We start from the raw sequence: 27,475 nt of genomic DNA on the forward strand, positions 1-27,475 counted from the left end.
TCAGGTGGCTTTACAAAGCTGCTGAGCCCCTAGTGGCCCCTTTTCCTGTTTTCCCCGTAGGCCTTTATCAGGCAGTTTTGATTTCTGGTCCTGGACTGCTGGCATCTCCATCAGCATCTCTCTCTCTCTGGGGTCTGTCTGGTTTCCAGTTCCTGGTTCTAGAAGCCATCTCTCCCCGCTTGGTGCCTGCTGCTGTTTTCTCCTCAAGAATGAGAATCACGCCGTCATGGTGACTGGCTTAGCTCTCAGGGGCGGGGGCATCTCCACACCTGAGCTCACCCGGCTGCCTGGTTCTCTCATTCCAGGGCAAACACATTTGCAAATACTTTCTTCCGGGACTGAAAACAAGCTCATGTTGCTTTGACTAGAATCAAAGGAAAAGAAGCTTCCCCAAGTTCCGGTCCCCCAAAGATTATCTCCTTCCAAAATTATGAAGTCAAACTCTTGTTCAAATTTACCAGAATTTGTTGAATTTTTCTGGGTAGTGGCGTTTCTGGCTAAGATTCTGCACAGCCCTGGTTTCCTGAGGAAGGTAGGGGAGCCCAAAGCGGGGGGCCTCTGTGCAGGGGACCGCCACTCCCTACCCCTACCAGATGAATTGCTCTCTGCCTCTTCCAGAGAGCAGCATCTATGGATGGTGACCTGAGCCTGGGGATTCCATCGAAAGGAAGATGCAGGAGCCACCGGTAAGGAAATGCGCGTCCTCCCCATGCCCACCCCCCACCCCAGACAGCCGACTGAATAACAACCGGTGCAAACTCTCCTGTAACAGCTCTCGCAGGCACTTTTCTGTGGTTAGAAAATAAAGTTATATTTTTAAATTATTTTTTAAAGAATGTGACTTTCAGGCAAAGCCAAATATTTAATCACAGCACAATGTCTACACATCTTTAAATCCTTTTCCGCATCTGTCTTACCAAAAAAAAACACAACAACAAAAAACAGAAAAACGGGGGCTTCCCTGGTGGCGCAGCGGTTGAGAGTCCGCCTGCCGATGCAGGGAACACGGGTTTGTGCCCCGGTCCGGGAAGATCCCACATGCCGCGGAGCGACTGGGCCCGTGAGCCATGGCCGCTGAGCCTGCGCATCCGGAGCAAAAAACAAAAAACAAAAAACAAAAACAGAAAAGCGGCGCATGCGTGCTCACTTGTAGCCAGTTCCGCTGGGAAGCCCGTCTGCCCCAATTTGCTGTGAAGCCAAGTGCTGGCCTCCTACCGGAGGCCGCTATGAATTACCCCCTCTGTTCACCAGCCCCTGGGAAGTTTAAGATTGTTTGGAAGGAGTCAAGCTTTGGTTTCACGTCCCTTCTCTGTGACAAAGGAAGTCACAGGCCAGAGCTATTTTCAGCCTCGCCCCTTCATTCCCGAGTATCCTGCTCACCCCGTGAGGGGGCCTTACAGCTCCGCACCGTCCCCGCCGCGCCGGGCCTGTCGCCTCTGCTGCACCAGTTGCTTGTCCAGTTCCCGGAGCTGCTTCAGAAAGCCCCGGTTGGGTAGGACACAGCGGTTCTTGGCCACTTGTTGGATGGCGTCTACCAGGGTCATGTTCCTGTGGATCATCAGGTAGGCCAGGACGAGAGTCGCCGACCGGCTGCGGCCCATGGCGCAGTGAACCAGGATCTTATCTGCAGTGGAGTGGGGAGAAGAAATACCCGCGTTGTAGGGGCAGGGTGGCCTGGAGGGTGGGGCATAGGTGTGAGGCTCACGCAGAGCCAGCTCAGATCCTGACTCTCCCACTATTGTAGGACCTGGGCAGGTTACGGAGTGGCTGGGAGCCCCAGCTTCCCCATTTGTACAATGGGGATACTGTCAGTATCCTCTTCATTAGGGTCGGTGTGAAGGCAATTGGTGCAAAGCAACTTGGTACACTGCTTGGTGAGTATTAAAGGTTCAATAAGTCACAGATATTATTGTTGCCTCGGTGAGGAGGAGGAGGGATTGAAACTGATGCTTCCTACCTGCCAAAGCACCTCCAAGGGAGAGCCTTACGAGTTTTTTTTAACGCTCACTTTTAATTTATTTATATTTATAATATATTCATATTATTTATTTACTTAATGCTTACTTATTTTGAATAGGGCAGCCACTAGGGTTCAGATTTCAAAAGGTATAAAATGATGGCATTGAAAAGCCTCCCTCGCACCCACCTCCTCAGTTCCCCAAAGCAACAAGTATTACCAGTTTCTTCTTCCGGAGAATTATCTGTGCATATACATAGCCAAAACATATTTTTTCTCTTCTTTTCTTGCCCAAAAGGTAGCAAGCTTTACACACTTTTCTATACCTTGCTTCTTCCATTTAACAATATATCTTGGAGACCTTTGTATATCAGTCTCTGAAGAGTTCTCTCTTTGTTATTTTTTTCTTGTGGCTGCACAGAGTTCCTCTGTATGGATGAACCATAATCCACTTTAAACGGGGTGCATTCCATCCCGTCCACGGCTGCAGGTGGATTGTGGAGGAATGCAGGCTTTCTGCACCATTTGCCGTGCTGCTGCATTTGACCTCGGATAAGGAGAGAGCACCCACAGTCCCAAAGGGCCCTTTGAGGGGCCGAGACAGAGGGTGCAGTCTGCTTGCCGTGGAGTCTGTGAGCATTCACGTGGCCGCAGGAGCCTGCAGAGCCCTGGCCTTCTCTCTTGCAGTCCTGGGTTCGAGATCGGTTCTGCTACTGACCACCTGGGTGTGGGGTAACCCACTCAGCCTGTGGCGCCTCGACTTCCTCAATTATCAAAAGGGGCAGCAACCTCAGATCAGCTGTGAGCAAAGCCAACTCAGTAAAAATCACATGGTCAGATTTTTTAAAAATTAAAATAGTTTTATTGTGTCATGTGGTAAAACCAGGGGATGAATATTCTTACAGCTTAGGTGACCAAATTGTTGTCTAGATCAGCGGTTCTCTAAGCATGAGCCAAGACCCTGGGGGTTCCCAAGGTACTCTGAGGAGATCTGTGGAGTTAACATTATTTTCAAAATAGTACTATGGCGGTGTTTGTCTCTTTCACTGTTTTGACATTTGCACTGATGGTACAAAGGCAGTGGTGGGAAGAACTGCTGGTGCCTTAGCGTGAATTATGGCAAGGACACTGAACTGTAGTAGTAATCGTTGCATTCACCACCAAGCACTCTTGGGGAAAAAACAAGCCAATTTCCCTTAAGAATATCTTTGATGAAGCAGTAAAAATTAATTTTATCGAATTTCAGCCCTTGGTTACACTTCTTAATATTCTGTGTGATGAAATGGGATGTGTACGTAAAGCACTCTGGCTGCATACCGAAGTATGATTGTTATCTCAAGGAAAAGCTTATGGGAGATTAAGTTGCAAGCTGAATTAGCCACTGTTTCATGAAACACCATTTTTACTTAAAAGAGTAAATGACAGAAAAACCATGGTAATTCAAACTTGGGTATTTGGCAGACTTTTTCTCGAAGGTGAACAAAGTGAGTCTGTCACATCAAAGAAAACAATTGAGAGTATCCGTTGCCAGTGATAAAATGCAAGCTTTCAAGCAAAAATTAGAATTTTGGAAAACTTGTATCTACTGTGAGATTGACAGTTTCACAATACTCTTAAGATTTTTCTGTTAAGATTGGCAGTCATATTAACAAATGTGTCTTCTGACAATGTATGGTGAAAGTATCAACATTTGGAAGATCTGCATAACTTAGTGAACAAGATTTTCCACATAACCAATGTGAGATATTACAAAATCATGTGTGGGTAAAAAATCCATTCAAAATGCAAGAGAGACCAATGGATTTTCATGTAACAGAGTATGAAGTTTATAGATATGGTTTCAGATTCCACATCACAACTCACCTTTAAGACGCTATCACTTGTCAAGTTTTGGTGTAGTATCAAAGAAGAATATCCACAGTTTTCTGAAAAGGCTGTTAACATATCCCTTCCTTCTCCAGCTATATATCTGAGTAAGGCTGGATTTTCTTCATATACTTCCACCAAGACACCATATCACAACAGACTGAATGCAGAAGCAGATATAAAAACCCACCTGGATTCTCATAAGCCTAACATCAAAGAGATTTGCAAAAATGTAAAATAATGCCATGCTTCTCCCTACTTTATTGGAAAATATAATTTTTTTCATAAAAATATGTTAATATGCAGTGGGTTCACTTTATTAGTTTTAAATAAATATTTTTACAATTTTCAGTTCTTATTTCTAACAGAGTAGATATTGATAGATCTACCCTACATAAATGCTCTTTGAGGCCTTCAGTAATTTTTAGGAGTGTGAAAGGGACCTGAGACCATAAAGTTTGAGAACTGGAAGATCTAGAAGCATCTCCACACCGGACTTCCCTGGTGGTCCAGTGGTTAAGAATCCCCCTGCCAATGCAGGAGACACGGGTTCGAGCCCTGGTCTGGGAAGATCCCACATACCACAGGGCAACTAAGCCGGTGCACCACAACTACTGAGCCTATGCTCTAGAGCCCGTGAGCCACAACTACTGAAGCCCGTGCGCCTAGAGCCCATGCTCCGCAACAAGAGAAGCCATCGCAATGAGAAGCCCATGCACCACAACGAAGAGTAGCTCCCGCTCATTACGACTAGACAACTAGAGAAAGCCCTCCACAAGAAAAAAGCTCCCTTCCGCCACTATCATGGCAACAGCTGGGCCAAATGAGAAATCACCATGAGAAGCAGCTTTCCATCCTTCAGGCCTCCATTTGGTGGCGCTCTAGAGCTCACAAAGCACCTCAACATGTTTTATCTCATTTCATCCTTAATACAACCATCAAGGTTTCATTATCCTCATCCCTGCTTTACAGATGGGGAAAGAGCCGAGGCGAAATGACTGCTAGAGGTCACCCAGAAAGATGGTGCCATCTCTAGAAATAGTTCAAAGCAACTTGTTATTGAGACCCTACTGTGTGGTGGCTACTTGCTGCTGTGCTCTGGGGACAGAAAAAGTAATGAGGTTAGCGTCTCTGGCTGTCCCCAGCACTGCCACCACTGCCATCCCAGTGGCGGCCCTCTCCTGTGGTTCTGGGATCCCTTTGCTTGGGTCAAGCTGGCTGGGGCACCTTGAGCTGTGTGACCCCAGTGCTGTCCCTGTTCCTGATTCTTATGCCTGAGGCCTGGAAGGATGACCAAGGAGACACTCATGGACATCACTGGGTTTATGGAGGAGATGAGAAGAGCTTGGCAAAGAACACTTCGGAATGGACGTGGCTCCCCGTGTCCCTCTCACCTCCACTCCCCACCTGCCTCATGGGACCAAGCCCAGGACAGCGGTGATGGTCAGCAACCGTGGCAGCATTAGCCGTGCAAGTGGGCCCAATACCAGGCACCAGGATTCTCTTTCCCCACCCACCCCAGCTGGAGAGGCCTGCACACCCTGCCCTATGGTAAGGACCCTGCCGGTGGCCTTTCCACACACACAGTGCTGACACAGAAGGCACCCATAAAGAACTGTTAATTTTATCACGATTCGTTTCCACGAATCTCCACAGGCTAACCATGCAGGCCTCCAATCTCCATCGCTGAGCTGCAAGAGTGTGACTGCCTTTTCCCCCGTGCACCTGGGCCAGAAAGGCCAGAGGGCGAGAAGCAGTGCAGCTTCTTCAGTGCTGGGTGGGGTTTGGGGGCGGCTGGCCCAGCTCATGGACATGACTGTCCTCCTGGACTGGAATGTCTACCTCTGGCGTTCTAATCCCCACAGACTGTTCCAGAGGCTGCCTGGCCCCTTGCCAGCTCTGCTGATAACTAAAGCGTTTCTTCCTCCCCTGGCAAAAAGGGTAATTCTTTCTGTCATGACTGAAGACTTGAAACAGACGAAAGCTGTAGTTCATTAAGTCTTTAGGGAGCCTGAAGTCTGTTAAGCGGGCGGAGGGGGAGGGGAGAGAGAGGGGGAAGGGGATGGGGTTCCTGTGCTCCAGCAGAAGCTCCTCCCGGCTGAACTTTGCTTTCACGACAGCAGCACTAATGCCGTCAGTCAGCCATGTGAGCTTGGTGGGCCTCCTAGGGTAGAGGACCTGTCCCCAGACTCTCAGGGCACTGCTCCCTCTTTGCTCTGTGGCTCTGCTAATCACCACCCTTTGGGGCCCAGCGTTGGATGGTGAGAAACTGCTCTCAGGAGAGTTCGGGAGACATGCAAGGAAGGCTGCATTCAGCCTGTTCACAGCATGGTCCACACCAGAGGAAGCTGAAGGGAGCATTGTCAGGCTTGGCATTTTCTAGGTCAGTGGCTTTCACATTTTTGTGTGACAACCACCTCCCGCCCCCCGCAAATCAAAAAATCACAGCTAACAAGTACATGGGTTCAGCCTACCCCATATCTTCCAAACACTTTATATGTTCGTTGTAGTCAGTCCTCAGAACAACCTGATGAGGTAGATGAAATTAGTATCCCTGTTTTATCGAGAAGGTAGCTAAAGTGCAGAGAAGCAATGTGTCTGAGTCACACAGCTGGGAAGTGGCAGGACTATGATTCAAGCCCAGGCCACTGAAACCAGAGGACTTAGATGTTAAGGGGGCTTCACAGGTATGTGTGTGTCAGACAAGAGTTTCACAAATATTTGTGCTTTTTTTACATGCAGTGTAGGCTGATGTCGTCTATTCTTTCCTAATCTTTTCAATTTTTTTTTTTAAAGAAATCCTAGTCAAAGCCACGATATTGATTTTACAACCCACTGATAGGCCACAATTTATGTTTGAAAAATGATGGTTTCAATTAAATATTTCTCCTTTGGCCTTCACCAGAAGGTGAATTCCCACAATCTTATGAAGAAAAGCCAAATCCAGAACCTCTACTGTTTACCTAATGGCACGTTTTCACTGGCAACCAGAAGGTGGGCCTCTGTCACTCAAATCAGACGTATAGGCTAAGCCTGTTATCACCAACCACCCCCCGACTTCCTTGGTTTGTGTGGGATGCCCTTTGTCTCCCACTCACTACCTTGGAACCTGCAGAAGCAGAGTTCCTACTTCTCCCAAAATAGTTCTGCACACATGGAAGTCCTCAGAAAAAGGATGCATGGCGTGTTTTAGAACTGCCAGGGGGCAGGCTTGTATGTGCTGCAGTGGGTCAGGATACCCTTAAAATACCCTGAAAATCTGGTCTGATTAAAGCTCAGAAGCGCCGGAGAAACAGCCTCTTGCTCAAACACAGACTTCATTTATTTCTTCAAACCTACCGTATCCATAATAGATTGTAAGATGGCTTCCAAAGCAGCCTGTGGACTGTTTGTTCAAGTAAAAGAAAGAATAAAAGGAGAGTGGTGATACTAAAATCTGATCTTTAGAGCCACATGGTATCCGCCCTGGGATTTCTTAGAAGATTTCATTAAATTAAAACCACAGTAACTCAGCTCTGAGGATGCTGTGCAAGGAGCGGTGAAGGCAGTCCAAATGGGGCTCCCAAGGCAGTATGTTGTCCATACTTCTTTTTCTGATGAAGAAGGACAAGTTCAGTTGTTTTAGATCCTATAACCAGCTGGAATGTCTCACCTTCCATGATATTGGGTGACCTCTTATACAGCAAAGTCATCAGGTGCTCAAAATAAGGACAAAGGACTCTTCCGTGAGGCCTGAGGGACAGAAGCGATGCCCGTTGGCCCCTGATTAACTCTGTGACCCTCAGCACATCAGCTGGCTGCTCTGGGTCTCTGTTTCCCCAGCTCTCAGGGCAGAACACTGGACTAGATTATCTCTAAGATTTTTCAAGAGTGTCTGAGGTTGCCTGGTGAGTTCTTTCGGAAGGGTCAGATCAGGGTAGGGCAGACACAGGGGTGGGCCCCATGTGGCTGATTACAGACCACACGTACAGCTCTGCAGCACCACAAGGGATGCTTTTCCAAAAGAGGGAACGAGACTGGCTGTGAGGAGCCGCGGTGGGAAACGCTATACACTAAGCTGAAGCTAACCAAGGAAGAACAGGAAAGACAGAGCGAGGAAAAAGACATGTCTTTGCCTTTCGGCCAGACCGTCCATCAACACCTCTTCCATCAAGAGTATAATAAGGAATATACGAGTGCGTCTGGCTCCTAAAATGCTACAGGGGTGTCCCGTGGTTTTCCAGGGCATGACTAGACCCGTCCTGGCTGCCTACTGCCTGTGCCATACATGCTGAGCACACGCCATCTCCACGTATGGAGTCTCTGACAATGCTGATGAGCTTTTTATTTTGTTACTCTGACTACTCAGGGCACAGGTTACAAACTGACAGCCACTGGGTTTCTTTTGTTTGGGCTATGCCGTGTTTTAAGAGATTTTCAATTTGTTGCCAACACTTAAAATTTGAACAATTTTACGTTAAAATCCAGATTGGAGACTTTTCCTGAAAAGTCAGATCTACCACATTGGCACTGATTCTCACAAGACAATCATTGGTTGGGACTGAGTAGCAGCTGTCCCCTTTGGAGGGGCTATGGGGCTCTCAGCTCAGCCACAATCACCCTCTCCCCTCACCCCATGGCCACATGCAGCCAGCGTCATCCATTTATGGCCTCTGCCTGGTCCTGAAGGGTTGGGGTTTGAGCCCTCAGCTTGAGGAAGTCTTTAGATATGCAAGTACAAAGGGCACAGAGAAGGGAGTCTGGCCTCCCACTGGCAACAGGGTCCTGTCCTGCTCCCCATCCCTAGCCAGCTGGGCTAGGCCCACACTCCCTGCATGTCCTCTGACCTGTGGATATGCTTTTCCCTCTTGACCCTTTCTTGGCTAGGTGCTTTCGACCACCCGGTCTACCTGTCACGATCCACACCAGCCTGACATCTCCACATCGATGCTCTGAGATCTGCCCAGGCCTAAACATATGACCGCAAAGCCCGTTCTTTCCTAATCCGGCAGTGGGGGCAGACTCTAAAATGGCATGCCAGGACCCCGGCAGGCTGTCCTGTGCGTGTATCATACCACTGTAGTTCAAAGTTGGAATGTCTTTTTTTCCTTTTTTTTTTTTACCCCCTCTGGGGGTTGGAAACTTTATTATGATGATGTGCACGTGCTGGTGTGGTTATGTGCTTCGTGGTGCGAGACCTCTCTTTATCAAACACATCTGACAGCCTGCTGTGCACCAGGTTCTAGGCTAAGTGCTTTTTGTGGCTTACTGCTGATCCTCATTATAACCTTTCAAGGTAAATATTTTCATCACCGGATGGAGAAATCAAGGCTTAGAAATCACATTGTTGTGCAGCGTGAATTTGAATGCAGCCTTGTCTTCTCCAAAGCCTTCCAGGCCCCTTGCATTAAGGGGATGGTTGAAGATATAGTAACGGCAAGTTGAGCACATTAAACAGAATCGGAAGGATCGTGTGGTGGTAGCTTTTTGTTTTTTCATGTCAAATATGTTTTCAGTTAACTTCAAATACTGTGAGGCGAATTTCACCTTATGGTGATGAGTCAGAGTCCAGTTGCTTTTTTGATCCTGCTTGGAAACCCAGAATGTGCCTAACTCAAAAGATGGTCCATAAATAGACTCATAAAAAGGATGACTTTGAAATGAGGTATCCCCTAAGACAAGAACTTCAGCTCTGTGGGTTTTTTTTTTTTTTTTTCCTTCCCTCTGTCATAGCCTTCTGAGCCAAAATAAAGACAAACTCTGGGACTGTCCAGCAGACGTGGCCTAGGCCCAGCTGCAGGTTGCAGTTCCTGAAACAGGCCAGTTGGTCAGTCACTGAGCCTTGTAATCTCAACCACTTGTGGTAAGAAAGGCCTTTAGTAACTGTATACCCTGAATTATGTGATGGCCCCATAAAAGGGTGTGACACATGGGGCTGAAGTCAGAGCACGGATCAGGGAGTTGAAGTCCCTCTGGCCTCTGTTGAATGTCACTGAGATACATCCTGCAGCAGTCACGGCATATTGGCTCAGCCAGATGCATACCTACACTGTGCCCTTCTCTCCAGAATAGCCTCGTAGACTTTACCTGGATTAGGGCCGCTAAAACTGCATTTTGGGTACGAGGACTAGCACTGTGATTTAAAAGGCGGTTAATTAACTTTGGGAAACTTGGACATCATGAGTGTAAAACTCAGATTCTCAAATATAGTTTGCCACTTAGAAAGAATAGGTTGTTAGCTTTCTACAGGAGGGTTCACTAGACTGATTATGACTAGGGTGGGAGGATGAGGGAGGCAGGTATGAACTTGGTTGGCTGGCAGGAGAATCTGAAGTCTCCCCTAGATTCCCACTCAAGTCAGCTCCCTGAGGGTTTTCGAGCATCGAGGCCCTTGGCTATTAGTCTGGTCTGGACCCAGGCACAATTAGCACCTTGGCAGCATCCCACCTTTGAGGGCTCCCAACCACCCATGGCGTTCAAAAGATGGATGCTGTGCTGTGCCTTAGGGAAGACAGATTCAGGCCAAAGGCCTCTCCTCTGAGCCCTCCTGATTCTGATTTCCCATAGCGGCAACCAAGGGCCAAACCTCAGCAGCAGCAAGCTCAGTGGTGCTCATAGCCTCCAGGGGAGCAGACATTTCCAGCAACCCTGGCAGGGCGGGATTTGCAAGGGGAGCTTACTTAAAGTGTGCAGATGCCTCTTTCCACCAGGTTGAGGGGCGGGGCCTCAGGCTGGGGGTGGGGCCTCGGACTGGGGTGGGGCCTTGAGGTGGCCAAGGGCTGGGGGCGGGGCCGTGCGCGGGCCGAAGGTCTCTTACTGTGATCGTAGCGGAGCGCAGCATCAATGAAAGCGGCCGCTGGGTAGAAGAAGACGCTGAGGTCGAATGTGGGCAGGTCATCGGCCTCGACGCCATGGTACTCGATGGCCATGTCGCGGTAGTAGTCGGGTCCGGTGTCTACGTTCCAGCGGCCGTGGGCCGCGTTCAGCACGTGCGTGAAGCCTGCTTTCTGCAGCCTGTAGCGGTCCAGCGCTGTCGCCCTGGGTGCGAGGGAAAGAGGCTGGTCGGCCGCGCGGAGCCTTGTCCTGTATCTGGGGGAAAGTCGGGTGCAGCCCATGGGTTTCTGCTCTCGATTCCGGCTTCCAAAATAAGGCCTAGCCGTTGAAATGAAGGACTTCCCTAGTCCAAGCCCTGCTCTTACTGATCCTTTGGCCACTGTGCCCTATTCTTTTGTCCATTCATTCTTTCATTCACCAAATGCAGAAGAGCTTGGTGCTGGAGACTCCAGTGGTCCGCGGGAGTGGACTGTCAGCTGCCAGATCCCCTCTAAGGCCATCAGAATAACCTGTTCATCAGGCAAAGCTGAATGTAAGGGAGAGGGCCACCTTCATAGAGCCTCGGGGAGACCCTTTAAAGCGGGCCCCTCCTCTGAACCCTCTGGGTGTTTACAGTGTTTGGAGGTTGGGGCTCGAATGAATGGTTTAAGATGGGTCATTCAGGGAATTCCCTGACGGTCCAGTAGTTGGGACTCCACCCTTGCACTGCAGGGGGCATGGGTTCGATCCCTGTGCGGAGGAACTAAGATCCCGCAAGCCAGTGTGTTGTGCCCTCCCCGCAAAAAAACAAAAACAAAAACTTGAAAAAAAAAAAAAAAAGATGGGTCATTCAGTGTGACGGTTTGATTGGGATCTGGCAAAATTCTTTTCTTTTTTTTGCGGTACGTGGGCCTCTCACTGTTGTGGCCTCTCCCGTTGCGGAGCACAGGCTCCGGACGCGCAGGCTCAGCAGCCATGGCTCACGGGCCCAGCCGCTCCACGGCATGTTGGATCCTCCCGGACCGGGGCACGAATCCGTGTCCCCTGCATCGGCAGGCGGACTCTCAACCACTGCGCCACCAGGGAAGCCCTCTGGCAAAATTCTTAATCTTGGATGTTCAAGAGATTGGTGAACACAGTGCAAAACCTTTTCTTTGATAAGTGAATCATTGTCTACTTGGGCAAAGCACTGTTCTGAAGAGGAGAACTGTTTGAGCAGTCTGTTACTGGAATTGATTTTAGGAAGTTCTTGAAGCCAAGAATTTCCAGGAACAAAGAGTAAAAGTCATGTTAAAGTGGGTGGCCTTGGAACATGGGGCAAAGGAAGCAGGAGTTATTTCGGCCTAGAAGGGCCAGGGGATACTTTATTGGAGAGAGGGCTTTGAGCCTGCCTTACTACAAGTGTCAACACTTGGTGATGGAGGGGAAGAGGGAGGCAAGGACATGCCCAAGCCAAAGAAATAGCACAACCTAAGGGATGGAGGCTGGAGATAATGAAGGCCTTCCAGGAAATGTTTATTATTTCCTGTAACCAATCATTTATCCCCAATTTAATGATTTAGAATCTATTGTGTGCTGAGCACTGTCCTGGGTACTGATGATGCAGCAATAAGCAGGTTAGTCAAGATCCCTCGGGAAGCTTAGATTCTGATGGGGAAAGCAAATAAGTGGATAAATAATTTCAGGTAGCAGTAAGAGCTGTGTAGAGTGACCGTGGTCCTATTTTTGGTAAGGTAGTCAGGGAAGGCCCCTGCAGGGAGGTGGCATTTAAGCTAAGACTGAAGGGTGATAAGGGCCTAGGCAGAGGAAGAGTTGGAGAGAAAGTGTTTCATCCAGGCAGAGGCAACAGCAAATGCTAAGAACAGAAGGGAGACTAGTGTGCAAGGGTGGTAGTGGTACAAGGGGAAGCTGAAAAGGGGAGCTGGTTCACGGTGGGCCCTGTAGACCATAGGGAAGAGTTTGGATTTTACTTTAAGTAATGTGGTATGCCACATGCCACAGAGGAGTTTAAGGAAGGGCTGAGCATTGTTTACTTTTTTAAAGATCAGTCTGGCTGATTCATGGAGATGGGTTGGAGAGGAACAAAAAATAGAAGAGGGAGCTCTGTTGGAGGCTGTCACAGTTATACAGCCAAGAGAGGAAGGTGGGTGGACTAAGTCACAGCAGACTTGCTGATGGATTGGGAATGGGGGCAGGGAGGAGGGGACTGGTTTGGCCAGAGCATAGCATATGAGAGGAGAGATGAGAAAGGTCTGGAGAGGGAGTGTGGGATTTGACCATGGAGTGCTTGGATGTCAGGATCTGCATTTGGGGGTCAAGGAGAGCTTTTGATGGTGTTTGAGGAGGGTGATCCCATCTGAGCTTCGAGATGACATCTCCCTCAACAGCACAAAGCCCAGTTCTACAGCTCAGGGAAGAGGTGACAAGGGTCTGGAATTATAACAGTAAGAGGCTAAAAGTGGCAATGCGCTTCAGCTGAGGACTTATCTCAAGGCCACTGGTAAAAGGATGTGGGCAGAAGTGAGCATATTGGATGCCAACGTGGATCAACACCCTGGGCGGGGAGGCTCCATGCAGTAGAAACACAAGCCATGGTCCCTCGGCCAAGGGGCCCTCGTGTATCGCTGGTTTCCTGGGGCTTTTTATTGGTCATGAGAGGAACCACAGTGGAGTCCAGTGTTTGGGAGAGGGAGACCTGAACACAGGCCTTGAGCTTTTAGAAACGTGCAAACAGCCCATGGGAGCTGAGGCGTGGGGAGATGGGGAGTTCCACCAAGCCCCGCAGCTGGCTTTTAGGGCTGCCATTCCTGACTACGAAACCCATTCTGCTTTCAATTTTTCCTCAGAAAGGTCTGTTTTTCATTTTTCTCCTCATCCCAAAGTATGTATACAACAAACATTATGCTTTGGGGACATAGATCTGCGCTCAATTAAAGCCTCCACTAATGCAGTCCATCTTGCTGAGTAGCAATCAACCTTACTTTGAGGTTGAGCTCAGTGGAAAAATTAAAATTAACTGTCCTTGACAGGAAGTTCCTACCCACCATAAAGACTGGTCTCGCTGGGTTCCGCAGCTGGGTTTCAACATAATCAAATGGCAGTAACAGTTTGCGCTTTACTGCTTTGGGGGTCAAGGATCAGGGTAGATATGCAACAAGACTCATTGCATGACACCTCTACATTCACCACGCCGCCCCACCAGAGCTGGTTTTGACTGTGTCTGAGGGAGAGAAAGGGGCTCATGTGGAGGATTAGACCTGGTGGGTGTCCTGAAGCCCATTGCAGGTTTTCAGGCTCTGTGGCTACCTGGGCCCGGAAGGGGAGGTAGTGTCCTCACACACCCCTCTGGATTTCCACCAGCTTGGTTTACTTAGAGTCCAGTTGAGGGCTCTGGGTGGTATCCACGGCAGGATGGGGATTTGCAAATACACAGAGTGACTCTCAGTAGACAGTGGCTGTTTTGGAGGCAGATCCCCAGTTGGCCCAGACACCTAGCTCATCTATCACTGGGAGTGGGGTGGGGTCGGAGGGTGCTGCCTGGTGCTGCGTTGTTTAATTTTCTTAACTTTCAGGGCCACCTGCTCAGATATGTGGGAAAGACTAAGAAATGTGCCTCTGCTGAAGGAGAAAAGCTCAGAAGAAAAACAGGGTTAAGAAGTTACTTCTAGGATTTAGGTGATTCAGGAGCCTAAACAACAGTTTCTGGTTGTTTAAGAAAAATCTTAGGTGTAAGTAATCTATTGAGGACACGGGGGCGGGAGAGGGTAAGCTGGGACGATGTGAGAGAGTGGCATGGACATATATACACTACCAAATGTAAAATAGTTAGCTAGTGGGAAGCAGCCTCATAGCACAGGGAGATCAGCTTGGTGCTTTGTGACCACCTAGAGGTGTGGGATAGGGAGGGTGGGAGGGAGACGCAAGAGGGAGGGGATATGGGGATATAAGTATACATATAGCTGATTCACTTTGTGATACAGCAGAAACTAACACAACAATGTAAAGCAATTACACTCCAATAAAGATATTAAAAAAATAATATGTCATCTAATTACAGAAATAACACATGTTCTATGCAGAATGTGGAAAACATATTCCCTCCCACACACACACAAAAACACCTGTATTTCTACTCCCTAGAGATAAAGACTATTTGCCTTTTGATATAAGATCTTTCAGTTGTAAGCAGAAACTAACACACCAATGTAAAGCAATTATACTCCAATAAAGATATTTAAAAAAAAAGATCTTCCAGTTGTTTTTCCATGAATAGATTTGTATATTTTATATAAAGGTTGGGGTGGGGGTTACAATACTATATATACACTTTCCAAAACTTTGCATGGTGATATATTGTAAACTTTTTTATTGGAAGCATTTTTTTAAGTTTATTTCATTTATTTATTTTTGGCTGCATTGGGTCTTCGTTGCTGCACGTGGGCTTTCTCTAGTTGGCGGCAGGCAGAGACTTCTTTTGTTGCGGAGTACGGGCTCTAGGCGCACAGCCTTCAGTAGTTGTGGTTCATGGGCTGTAGAGCGCAGACTCAGGAGCTGTGGCGCACAGGTTTAGTTTCTCCACAGCATGTGAGATCTTCCCGGATCAGGGCTCGAACCCATGACCCCTGCATTGGCAGGTGGATTCTTAACCACTGCGCCACCAGGGAAGTCCCTGTAAACATCTTGTTAGGTCAACATACAGCCTTCAATAGCTGCATACTATTCCATTCCATAGGTAAATCTCAATTTTACCTCACGAAGCCCCTAGCTCTGGACATTTGTGTTCTCTCTCTCTCTCGTCTGTCTCTCTCCTGGAGACAGAGTGATGGGTGTTACAATAAGAAACACTGTAAACAAACAACTTGCTGTGTTTCTTTGGGCACATCTCTGTGTCCTTAGGAGAGAATTTTTTGAAGTGGAATTGCTGGGTCAACGGACATAAGCATTTTAAACACAGTTGATACTCGTTACTAAATTATCTTCCAGAAAGTTTGCTCAAATTAACATTCCGATTTTTGTTCATTGCTAATTTCATAGACCAAAAAAATATCTCATTTTCATTAATTTATTTTAGCAATGAAGCTGAACATTTTCTCCCACGTTTGTTGGACTTGTACAGTTTTACTTTTGAAGAACGTTATCACATCCCTGTTTTTGACCCAGATCTCTTTAGCTCTTCTCCCTGCCCGTGAACCTCTGGCCTCGCTCTGGATTCTGAATCTGGGTTGGAGGGCCAAGGAAGGGACTTTCTTCCTCAGAGACCTTCCCTCCCTTCCTCCTTCTCCGGCCTGGCCCAGCCTCCTTTCAGCCCCTCGGAGTTCCTCCAGGAAACTTGCTTTAACCAGCATACCCTCCACGTCGAGGAGTGTCAAGTAAGAGCAGTCTCCCTGGGCAGAGCTCTTGGCATTCCAGTTTTTCGGACCCCTTGGGGGCCCTCCTGATTCCTAGCCTACATACCTCAGCCCCTGCCCGGCAGTCCGTTTCCCACAGATGTGTGCTCTCACAGAGAGGAGGAGGGACATGCAAGTACGCATCTGTACAAGCCATCCACCCGCTGCCTTGCAGTGGGGAACCAGCTGCTTCCGTGTTGCCAAGCTTCTGCACTGGGCATTGACAAAAGTCCACTAAAGCTTGGGCAGTTCTCCGTACCCTCACGTCTGTGAGGACCCACTGAGTTCCCGCACCTAATCATGGACTCCTGTTCGCCCACGGCCCACATCCTGTAATCTGGCACCTTATTTATTCTGATGCATGTGACACTTGTGGTGGCACATCAGTTCGTGGGCATGACCCTGATGGTGACCTTCTCCTTCTCTGGAGTCTTGACCACACCTACTCCTTGCAAGTGAATTTTAAAACAACCGGCACATTTCTAGCTTTTGATCTCCCTCAATTCACGTGATATGAATGCAAAATTCACTAGCTGTCTGGTTTTTTGCCTGTTCTTGTTACTTGCTGATGATGAAGCTGTTTGGCTGTGAGGCTCTGCAGAAAACACAGGGCTCACAGGTGTAGTTTGTAAGCTTAAACTGCTGCATGAACCAAAGCAATGACCCTCTGGGACCCTCAGTTTTATTTGTTAAATAGAACCAATTACATTGGCAGTACTTTCCTTACAAGATTCTTGTAAAGTTGAGTGATGCGATATTCAAGTTTCTTTAAAAGGTTAAAAGATAAATTCTGGGGTGGGGGGCAAACAATAGGAAGATGCGTGACAAAATGTTATCAGTGGTTATCTCTGGGTAACGGAATGATAGGGAATTTTAATATTCTTTTTGTCTGTGCTTTGTAAATTTTCAGTAATGAACATAACATATATGCACTTAGTGGGTAAATATATACCAAGATTTTTATTGATGTTCTATCCTTAGTTCTCAGCAGAGACTGTTGCAAAGACATAAGGTGGTCTCGGTGTTTTTAACTCCTTAGAAATCTCTCCATCATCTTCCCCACCCCCCTAGGCTCTAGACCTCCAAGGATGGAGGCTAAGAGGGGAAAGACAATGCATGGGAAGCCTGGTTTCAAGAAATGGTGTTGTATTAATCACTAGACTAGGCATTTGGCTAACCATGAAAGGAAATGGTTGACATCGCTGGGTGAAAAGCTGTCATCCAGCATGAGAAGGCCCAGCTGGACCAGGGCCACCGCGTCTCACCCTGGGCACCTTGCCCATGACTGGTGCCCAGTTGTACCTTAGTCGCCTTCGGTACCTGGAGGCTCAGAGTCCAGGTTTTCTAGTTCTTTCAGGTGACATTCAGCATGTTAAATTGTCAACCTTGGCTGTGTTTTTGCTGCCCACCCTGGAGAAGCAGGTCAAGCTTTAGCTGTACTTGGTGCCTCAAGGCTGAATTAGTTCTTTCTTTTTTGGGGAGAGAGATTGCAGTTGTCCAGGTGCACCAGTGAGAGGTCCTCTCTTGAGCTGAGGACCATCTCAGCCATTGATTTGCCTTCACCTCACTCTCCAGCCTCTACGGCTACAGGCCAGCCCCAGAGCTGCCACTGGCTTCAGAGGCTGTCGGTCTCGTTGGGAGCAGAAAAGCAGAAAGGGTGAGCTGGAGAGGCCCCTGGCAAGTGAGCTCAGGCTGGGTAGAGCTGGCCCAGGCATTTGAAGAGTCAGGCTTTATAGGGAGGGGCTGCTGGCTGTCAATGACCCCAAAAGCCAGACCTTGGAGGCGACTGTAGTTATAATAAAAATAGGGCTCCCACCATTCAAGCAGAAGCAGAGCAGCTTCGCAGAGCCTTGGTGTTGGCTTATAGGGCTGCCTCTAACGTGAGAGGGAAGAGAGATTTCTCAGTTATGCTGTTGCAAGCAAGTCTTACTATGGGGAGCCTGTCCTGCCTGGGACTTTACAATCTCTTTGATGGTAGCCAGGATATTTCCCCTCCTGCTGACTACTGGGGAGAAACAAGACAGAAAGAAAAAAGAATTTGCTCAGAAAATGGAAGATGTGAATGAGATTAAAGTGAGAATATTTAAATTACAGAAATTTAGTGCTTTCAAGCATCCTCAAGCACTTCTGAAGCACCCATTTAGGGACTGCTGATTGATAAGAGGTGATGAATTATTCTTATCTCATCATCAATGCCGGTCCCTGGCTCTCTGGAGGGCAACCCTTGTTTAATCTAATTTGAATCTAATTTGTATGACTTAAAAGTAATAAAACAAGTGCTGCTTGAGCCTAATAAAGCCTAATTTATTTAATAAGACATTTCTTAAAGAATTTTACTTTAGAGCTGGAAGGGACGTTGGAAATCATCCCTTTATTTTACAAATAAAGAAACTGAGTCCCAGAACAATAAGATGTTTTGCCAGAGGCCACACGGAATGGCCACCCACACCGAGGCTTGAACTCTCTGCCCCGACTCCTGCTGGAGGGCTTTTGCTCTACTCAACACTGTCCCCAAGGTTCCCACTTGCAGATTCAGACCCCCTACCAAGTTGTGGGAAATGGGTGGGAGAGGGTGGCTGTGCCTTGAGCCCTTGAGCGAGGAAAACTTCCCCACGAGGCCACCAACAGGTAGCTGCCTGGCCTGCACTGACCCCCGCCGCTGACCCAGCACATTTCACACCAGCCACATCCCTCTCCCGTCGGTGGCCTCTTCTCTCCAGGCTGTGGTGATGGTGGAGTGGGTGGGAGGAATGGGGGGACATCTCTGTTCTCCTCAGGCTGGTAAGCAACAGACACTTGGAGTCACCAGGCATCCCATTTGGTGGTCCCCTTGGGATAAGCTGAGATTGAGAAAATGCTTTAGACCTTCTGAAACCCACAGGCGTGTAGGGCTTTGATGTGGTACTGCCCCCTCAGGCCTTAGGCCACCCGGGTCCCTGGAAGGCCGGGACAGCATCTATGCAGGGAGTAGGCTGGAGAAGGCCCATTGAGAGGGAATTCCTTCCTTCCAACCTGGACTTGGGTTCATGATAGCATCTCCTGGGAGAAATTTGACCAGGGGTGTTTTCTGTCCCAAGGCTGCCCTTAGCAGAGGGACGCTGAGTGGCAAAGTGTAATGACTGTTCTTTACCTCCGTCTCACGCTGTGAGTTGGATTTCCAGAAGCTGCCTGATCTCTAATAGTTCACACACAGTGGGTGTGCCAGGAACTGTGCTGAGAATCAGATGTATTAACCCATTGAATCCACATCTTCTAGGTGAAGAAACTGAAGCTCAGAAAGCTTGAGTGACTTGCCCAAGGCCACGTGGGAACCAGTAATTTGACCCAGACGTTGTGGCTCCAGAGAAGATGCCCAGCCATTCTGTGCTTGAGGAGAGAGGAGTGGGGAAAGAGTGAGCTTCTTCTTGGGGGTCAGTCTGGTGCCCAGCAGGTCCCAGGCATCGTTGGTCTAGACTTCAGGAGCAGCCGGTGGCTCTGGCTGCCTCAAGGCACCCATTCTCACTCCTGGATCCTAACCACCTTAACTTTCAGATCCTTGGCTTTTAAGAATCTTAGGCGCTTTTAGGGAACGGAAAAACTGAACCTAAATGCAAATATCAAATTAAAACTGAGGCTTCGTGCATGAGGAGCCAGCTATGAGCATTTCACTGCTCTGGGCAATACCTACAAAGAGACGGAGAGACACGGGCAGCTGTGCCTGCTTTCAGCCAGGCTGTACCCTTGGTGTGGTTGCATTGATGGTGGAATTAACTTCTTTCTCAGTAAGCATCTGTGAGTCTCATTAACCTTGTTAAGTGGGTGTCAAGGAGGGACCCTGAGCAGAGATGGGGACAAGGTCAGGTGGGTGCTGACCTTGGTCCTCTTCTGGGCTGTGCACACAGGTCACACACACTGACTGTGGAGCCTGCCTAGACTGTGCGTTTGTGTTTGTTTGGGGGCTCAATTAGGCAGAGCTGGATTGAATCAAAAGGGCAGTGACATTCCCTTGCTTGAAGGAAGCAAACTTATGGTCAGATGTCAAGGAAGTAAGCATATCTTATTGTGTCAAACTCTATTGTCTGTCACTCTATTACACTAGGCCATTTGTATCCTACTCAGACACTCAGTGGCTTCCGGAATAAAGTCCCTTCGCCCTGACCTACCTTCCCAGGTTTCTTTCTCACTAAGTAGCAATAATAACAACATTTGCATTTATCTGTTACTTCATAATTTACAAAATGCTTTCACATTCCGTTATTTCTTTGAATCCTCTCAGTAACCATCTTTAGAGGCCCAGAAAGGTGAAAGGACCTACCCAAAGCCTCTGCACCTGGAGACGACTGTGGCTGTGGTACCTTGTGTGTTACCGTTTGGAATGTTTGCTGCCCATCCGGAGGGCTGTGTTACACTTTCCTGCCCCATTGTCATGAGGCTTTGGCATGGGCTTGCTTTGGCCAGTGAAATGTGGGCATCAGTGTCTTGTGTCACTTCCGAGTCAGTCTGTGGTTTGCCATGTCTCTCTTTTCTCTCTGCCGGGAGCCTGACAATATCCCAGAGAGGGGCTGAGTCCTGAGTCCTGGAGTCGAGTGGAGAGACCATGGACATGTCACATGAGGGAGAAGTAAACCACTGTTCTGGTAGGCCAACAAGATGTTGGGGATACCTGTCATCACAGCACAGCTAAGTCTAAGCTGATCACACAGTAGTCAAACTTAGCTTAATCTCAGACCCTCTGGAAGCACATTCTCTACCGCATTCATCCCCAATGTTCCAGATGAATCGCCCTGTTTGTTCGCACCTCCATGCCTGTTCTCACCCTGTCCCCTCTGCCTAGAATTCTGTTGAAATCCTATCCATCTTCCAAAGCCAAGCTTAGAACTCACCACTCCTGTGATGCTTTCTCAGATCCATAATACCAAGCACTTACTGAGCATTTACTACGTGGCAGCTACTACTCTAGCACTTCACTAGTTTTAATTCATTTAATCTTCACCTGTGAGATAAGCCTTGTTACTGTTGCCATAGGAGAGGAAGAGAGGTAAAATAACTTGTCCAAAATCACACACTGGTAAATGGCAGAGCCAAGACTCAACCCCATGCTCCTTCCAACCCACTACCTATTTCTGTTTCTATTCCCTGTTACATGTCTACACATCTCTTCTCCTCAACTGGAAAACAGCTTCTTTATCTGACTGACCACATTTTCTTGATCCTGGTTTGAGAATATATACTGCCACTGCCTGGTGGTGTACCCTTGGGCTGGTCACTTAATTTCTCTGAACCTCAGTTTCCTCTTTGTATCCCCCAAAGCTCCTAGCAAGGTGCCCAGTAAATACTGACTGACTAAATGGATGAACTCCATGAGCCTTGGTTTGCTCATTTTTTAAATGGGAGAGATAATGGTACCTCCTTCATAGAGTTGTTGGGGGGTTTCAGTGATGCCTAGCACAGGGCACGGCACATGGTAAGAATCCAATATAATTTGGCTATTGTTACTATTATAAGCTGTAGGAAAGGTAAATGTAGTATGTAATATACAGAGAGAAAAAACTTACTTCTCACCATGGGGATTGGGAAAGCTAACTTCATGGCAGAAGTGACTTGAGTGGACCTTGAAGAATGCATAGAATCTGGACACGGAGATGAGGTGAAGGGAAGGGCATTTTAGGCAAAGGGAACAGCACAGAGAAAGACATAGAGACAGTGCAAATCTTTAAATCTTAATCCTCCTTCCCCTATTTATACCATTTGTAGGGTCAGATCTCAGGAAATAATCCTAAATATTAAAAATAAGTTTATGCATAAAGATGTCCACTGCAGCATTATTTATAAAAGTGAGAAGGTGAAAGTGACTGATATGTCCAATAGTAGGGAAAGTGGTTAAATAAATGATCTTCTATCCATCTGATATAATACATATATAATTATACCTACTATTATATTATAATGAAATATATGAGAAGTATATAATAAGGGAAAAGTTTATGAATGATGCTATGTGGAAAAGAGACAAGATAAAATGAATAATCAATATTGTCACAACTATATAAAAAGAATTTAAAACCAAACGTATCACGTAGAAAGTGTAGGAGGAAATGTACTGCAGTCTTAGTAGGCGTGGCTTGGCGTGATGGACTTGGGTGATTGTTCTGAGATATTTAAAAGTTTTCTTAGACAAATACTGTATGCTGACACATATATATGGAATTTAAGAAAAAAAAATGTCATGAAGAACATAGGGGTAAGACAGGAATAAAGACACAGACCTACTAGAGAATGGACTTGAGGATATGGGGAGGGGGAAGGGTAAGCTGTGACAAAGTGAAAGAGCGACATGGACATATATACACTACCAAACGTAAGGTAGATATCTAGTGGGAAGCAGCCGCATAGCACAGGGAGATCAGCTTGGTGCTTTGTGACCGCCTGGAGGGGTGGGATAGGGAGGGTGGGAGGGAGACGCAAGAGGGAGGGGATATGGGAACATATGTATATGTATAACTGATTAAATTTGTTATAAAGCAAAAAAAAAAATTAAAAAAAGTTTTCTTCCTTACATTAATCACTATTTTATTATTATAGCTAAACTTTTTGAGTGCTTACTCTGTACTAGGCACTGCACTAATATTTGACATATATTATCTCAATCCATACAAACCTATGAGGAATGTTCTCTTGTTAACCTGTTACAAATAGGGAAGCTAAGAGGTCTATATTTATACAATGAGTTTACATTACTTTTAAAATAGGAAAACAATATAGTTACTACATTTATGTAATATTTTATTATTAAAACATAAGAGATTCAGATTTCCCCCCCTTTTTTGCTACTTCAAACAATGATAAACATTGTTGTACATGTTTCCTTGTGTATTGGTACTCTTATTTCTGTAAGTCACATTTCTGAAAGCGATATTTGAGGTCAAAGTGTATGCATGCCTTTTTTATTTTGAACTAATTTTAGACTTACAGAAAAGTTGCAAAAATAGTACAGAGATTATCTGGCAATAAAAAAGAATAAAACACTGATACACACTACAGCTTGGATGAACCTTGAAAACAGTATGCTAAGTGTAAGAAGCCAGTCACAATAAGCCATTTATTATTATTCCATTTATATGAAATGTCCAAGATAGGTAAATACATAGAAACAGAGCAGATTGTTGGCTGCCTAAGGCTGGGGGAATATGGGGAATTGAGAGTTATTACTTAATGGGTTCAGGGTTTCCTTTTGAGGTGACGAAAATGCTTTGAAATTAGCTGGTGGTTGTACAACTCTGTGAATATAATAAAACCACTGAATTGTACACTCTAAAAGGGTGAATTTTGTGGAATGCAAGTTATATCTCAATAAAGCTATTTTTTAAAAAGTAAACAATAGAGTCCCTAATTAGGAAAACCCACGTTCCCCAATGTTCACAACTGAGAAATGATTGGATAAATTATGGTACAGCTATACTAAGGAATATTGAAAGTACAGAAGAGTATAACTCTTTTTTTCTGCTAAAAATTATTTACAAGAAATAAAAATCCTTTAAATGTATGCATATATTTCCTTATGTTTGCAATAACATACATAAAGTGAGTTTAATGCTGGTTACTCAGGGCAGAGTTAAGAGAGGACAAAGGGAGATTATGCAGTTGGTTTTTATAACCCTCTATTTAGTTTAATTTAGTGTAAAAGGGCATATAATTTTGGTAACTTTTTCCATTTAAAAATATTAAGGAAAAAAAAAGAAAAGGGGTTCTACCCCTGGATTTCCCATGAGTAGACAGTTATCTCTAGGTTTGTTTTTTTTTTTTGCGGTAGCGGGCCTCTCACCGTTGTGGCCTCTCCCGTTGCGGAGCACAGGCTCCGGACGCGCAGGCTCAGCGGCCATGGCTCACGGGCCTAGCTGCTCCGCGGCATGTGGGATCTTCCCGGACCGGGGCACGAACCTGTTTCCTCTGCATCGGCAGGCGGACTCTCAACCGCTGTGCCACCAGGGAAGCCCTGTCTCTAGGTTTTTAAGCAGCAAGGTGTTTATTAAAAATCACACATGCAGTGGTCCTGCACCATCTCAGAGAGGTGAACCATGAGCTGGAATCTGGGGGATGGAGGAAGGAGCAGGAGTGCTAGTCAGGATGAAAGCTTCTGGGTTAGGCAAAACTGCATTTGAATCCCAGCTCTCAGCCACTTACTGAGCTGTGGACCTTGGGCTAGTTACTTAACTGCTCTGTGCCTCAGTTTCCTTGTCTTTAAAATGGGAGTAATTAGATGACCTCTCATTGGGCTGTAGTGAAAATAAAGTGAGGTCATGCATGCAAGATGCTTAGCACAGCGCCTGGCACGTAGTATTCAATAAAGGATAAGTATAATTACTATTATTATTTACAGTAGGCACTTCCTAATTGTTTGAAGAGTGGGGAATGGTGACTATAAAAATCTAGAGGAGGGGACAGTGACCTCAACTTTGCTAGGTCTGCTGTGCTTCCTGACACATATGGTGATGTGCTCTTATGCCACCCACCTGAAAACTGACTTTATTCTTGCTGGTCTTATCCCCATCTAAAATAAAAGACTACATTTCCCAGCTTCCCTTGCAGCTAAGGGCAGGGGAAGTCTTGGGTGGGACTTCCTTTCGGGAAGATGTCCTTTTCCTCTTCCTTGCCTTCAGCCTTCCAGTGGTCCTACAGTTGATGGCAGGAGCCCTGCTAGCAGTGTCAGACCTTGAAGCAACCCTGAAGGAAGAAACTGCACCCTGGGGATGGTGGAGCCCAAGCCTGGGAGCCTGGGAGCCTGAGCCCTTGGTGACCCTGGAGTCACTATGCCATCCCCAGCTTGCCTTCCTCTGCACTTCTTTTATGTGAGAGAGAAACCAATCTCTATCTTGCTTAAGCCCCTTTTCTGAGTTTTCTGTGATAGGAAAATAAACCCAGGCCTAGCTAATAGAGTTCTCTCAGAACCAACCTAAAAAGCAAGAGCTCATGGCAGGGATGTGGTGAGGGCTGTGCCCTGGGGAGGACTGGCTACCAAAGGTGAGGCTGGGCCTCGCCACTTACTCATCGCCGATGTAGAGCTTGGGCCAGACCTCGTTGACGTGCGTGTACTGGGGACTGCCCTTCCAGAAGAGACGCTCCAGCTCGAAGGCTCCGGGGGTACAGTAATCCTCAGCCTCCCCCTCCTCCTCCACCTTCGGCAGCAGCTTCTTGGCAGACGGGTAAGCATTCTTGAGGCTTGTCTTCGGTTCTTTTGATGTCATTTTGGAGCCAAGGGATTTTCTTTCCTTTCTGCAGCTGGTCATGAAAGAGGGTCAGGATTGCGGTTAGCAGGGACAGAGGTAGGGAATGGGCTTTACAAAAAAGAGGAGGGTATAAGCTGATCTGAAGATTTGGCAGGCATTTCCCCAGCCTGTTATGCTCCTGCTTCCTCTTCCCAGGCCACAGAGGTCAATAGGGAAGGCCATGATAGCAGTTAAACAACACTTCCCCAAGATTCCAGTCTCCTGCAAAGCAAGCATGCTGGGCACCCTCTGACATGGGCATTTGCTGCAGACACAAACAGGCTTCATGTCTAAGAAATCCCTGCAGGCTGCCTGTCCTTTGCCACCTTTCTTTTATTAGATTTAACCCCTTTTTTGGTGCCTGTTCTTTCCTTTATATGACTGGAGTCTGCTGGCTCAGGCCATTTTGAACCTGAATAAGAAGGCCCAGGAGGTCCCTGCCATTCCAGGCCTGTGGTATTCAGAGTCTGCAGAGAGCTGTCATCCAGTGGAAAGGGCACACCTGGAAATCCAGAGCCTGTGTGGTCTGGGCAGCCACACACATTCCGGGGCTTCGGAAGTCTTGGGGTGGAAGGAAACTTGGCTGCGTGAGGGTTTGTCAACTTGTTAGGAAGTTGAAGTCAACGCTGGCTGCTCTCACACTAGGAGGCTGGCAGTTGTGCTAGCTCACCTGGGGTTTGGAAGAGACGTTCCAAGCTAGAAAGCTGTGTCTGCAGATTGGAACGTGTATTTGCAGAGCTTGTCAGGCTCTGCGGGTAGAATATGGGTGAAGAGTTTCCATTGTCCCCAAAGAACTGAATTCATTGAGGAATTGGGCACCACGTGTTCCGTGAGCTGAGTGACCGATACACTCAGGCAGCCTGGGAAGGGAGGTTATACTCATCATGCTGTGCGGGAAGACTGGAGGGAAGGGGGAAAGGGTGGAGTGACTGAGAAACGTGAGCGCAGGTGAGTGATGGGGAGGGAACATGACTCATTTATGTAACAAATACTCATGTAGCACTTACTGTGTGCTAGGCACTGTTCCAAGTGCTTTGCAATTATTAACTCATTTAATCTTCTTAACAACCCTAAGAAGCAGGCACCATGATTATCTCCATTTTGGAGATGAGGAAAACTGTAAATTGAGGGTACTTATAACACACGGTCTTAAGTCTTCAGAGAAAAAAAATAGTTGCCCAGAGGGCAGGGGTTGGGGTGGAGGATGCAGCGTGAGGAGAGGCAGGCCGGGGACTTGAAGAATGTAGAAAAGCCCCAGTAGCTTCAAAGACCATTAGGGTCCTATCAAAAAGACCCAGAACACATCTTGAAGAGGCTCCCACTTATCAAAAATGGGAAAATTGGATCACGAATAATAAAAATAACTGCAGTTAGTAGAAACACATCAAACATTTAAATCATAATGATACTCAAAACAATTATTCACTTTTGGAAGATGCTCGAGAGCCAGCTCATTATGAAGACAGGCCAGTAAAGGGAAGGGAAAGAATCTAGCATTTGTCATTCCTTTTGGATGCAAACTATACTACTGGGTAGATGAGGGAAATTTTCTTTTATAGAAGACCTTCAATAAAGAAGGAAGGAAGCACCATTTTACAACACCCGATGAGCTAATGGATGTAGGCACTGAGCACTGACTGCTGGCAGCATAAGAGACGTCAGACGTCACAGGCCTTCTGATGGAGGAACACACTACCGCTACCACGAAAGGAGCCTCGCCAAAGGAAGACCTGGATCTTTGATCAGAGTCCTCAGAGTCTAGATCTAGCAACCAATTTGCAGGAGATTCAGAAGACAGTTAAATTATACCTCAGGGCCTTATCTTTTGGAAATACGTAGTAAAATGTTCACAGATGAAATGATATAATGTCTGGGATTTGCTTCAAAAATAATACTATTGGAAAATACAATAATATATTGTGTCGGGGAGAGGGGTATAGGTGGAGGTGTGATGAGGCAGGATTTGCCAAGGATGATGGCTGCAAGTCATTCTGTTCCTCTTTGTGTTTGAAATTGTCCATTACATTTTTTTTTAAAAGAACAGGAAAAGGCTGAAACCACCGCTTTGGGAAATTTGATTCTCCCAAGTTCACAGTAGGTGAATTAAAGGATCACTGGCTAGCAGTGTTTTGGGGGAAGCCAAATGTGACTTCCTCCTGCAGAATCCTGAGTTGAGGTATGGGGGGGCCATGGGCTGCAGAGGCCCACCCTTCTTTGGAGTCTGTCAAAGC

At 46.9% G+C, this 27,475-nt stretch overlaps 1 protein-coding gene across 1 annotated transcript; it reads right to left on the minus strand.

Annotated features, from left to right (window-relative positions):
• Positions 1 to 25,265, minus strand: DUSP29 (dual specificity phosphatase 29; the record flags this gene model as incomplete). The annotated part of the gene is made up of 4 exons (XM_079710768.1): positions 1 to 202; positions 1,399 to 1,624; positions 10,620 to 10,840; positions 25,024 to 25,265. The coding sequence occupies 4 exons, from the start codon at positions 25,263 to 25,265 to the stop codon at positions 1 to 3; spliced, it is 891 nt and encodes a 296-aa protein (XP_079566894.1).
• Between the last annotated feature and the right edge of the window lie 2,210 nt (positions 25,266 to 27,475).

This window comes from Hyperoodon ampullatus (assembly GCF_949752795.1).
Source record: "Hyperoodon ampullatus genome assembly, chromosome: 1".
NCBI classification, from domain to species: domain Eukaryota; kingdom Metazoa; phylum Chordata; class Mammalia; order Artiodactyla; family Ziphiidae; genus Hyperoodon; species Hyperoodon ampullatus.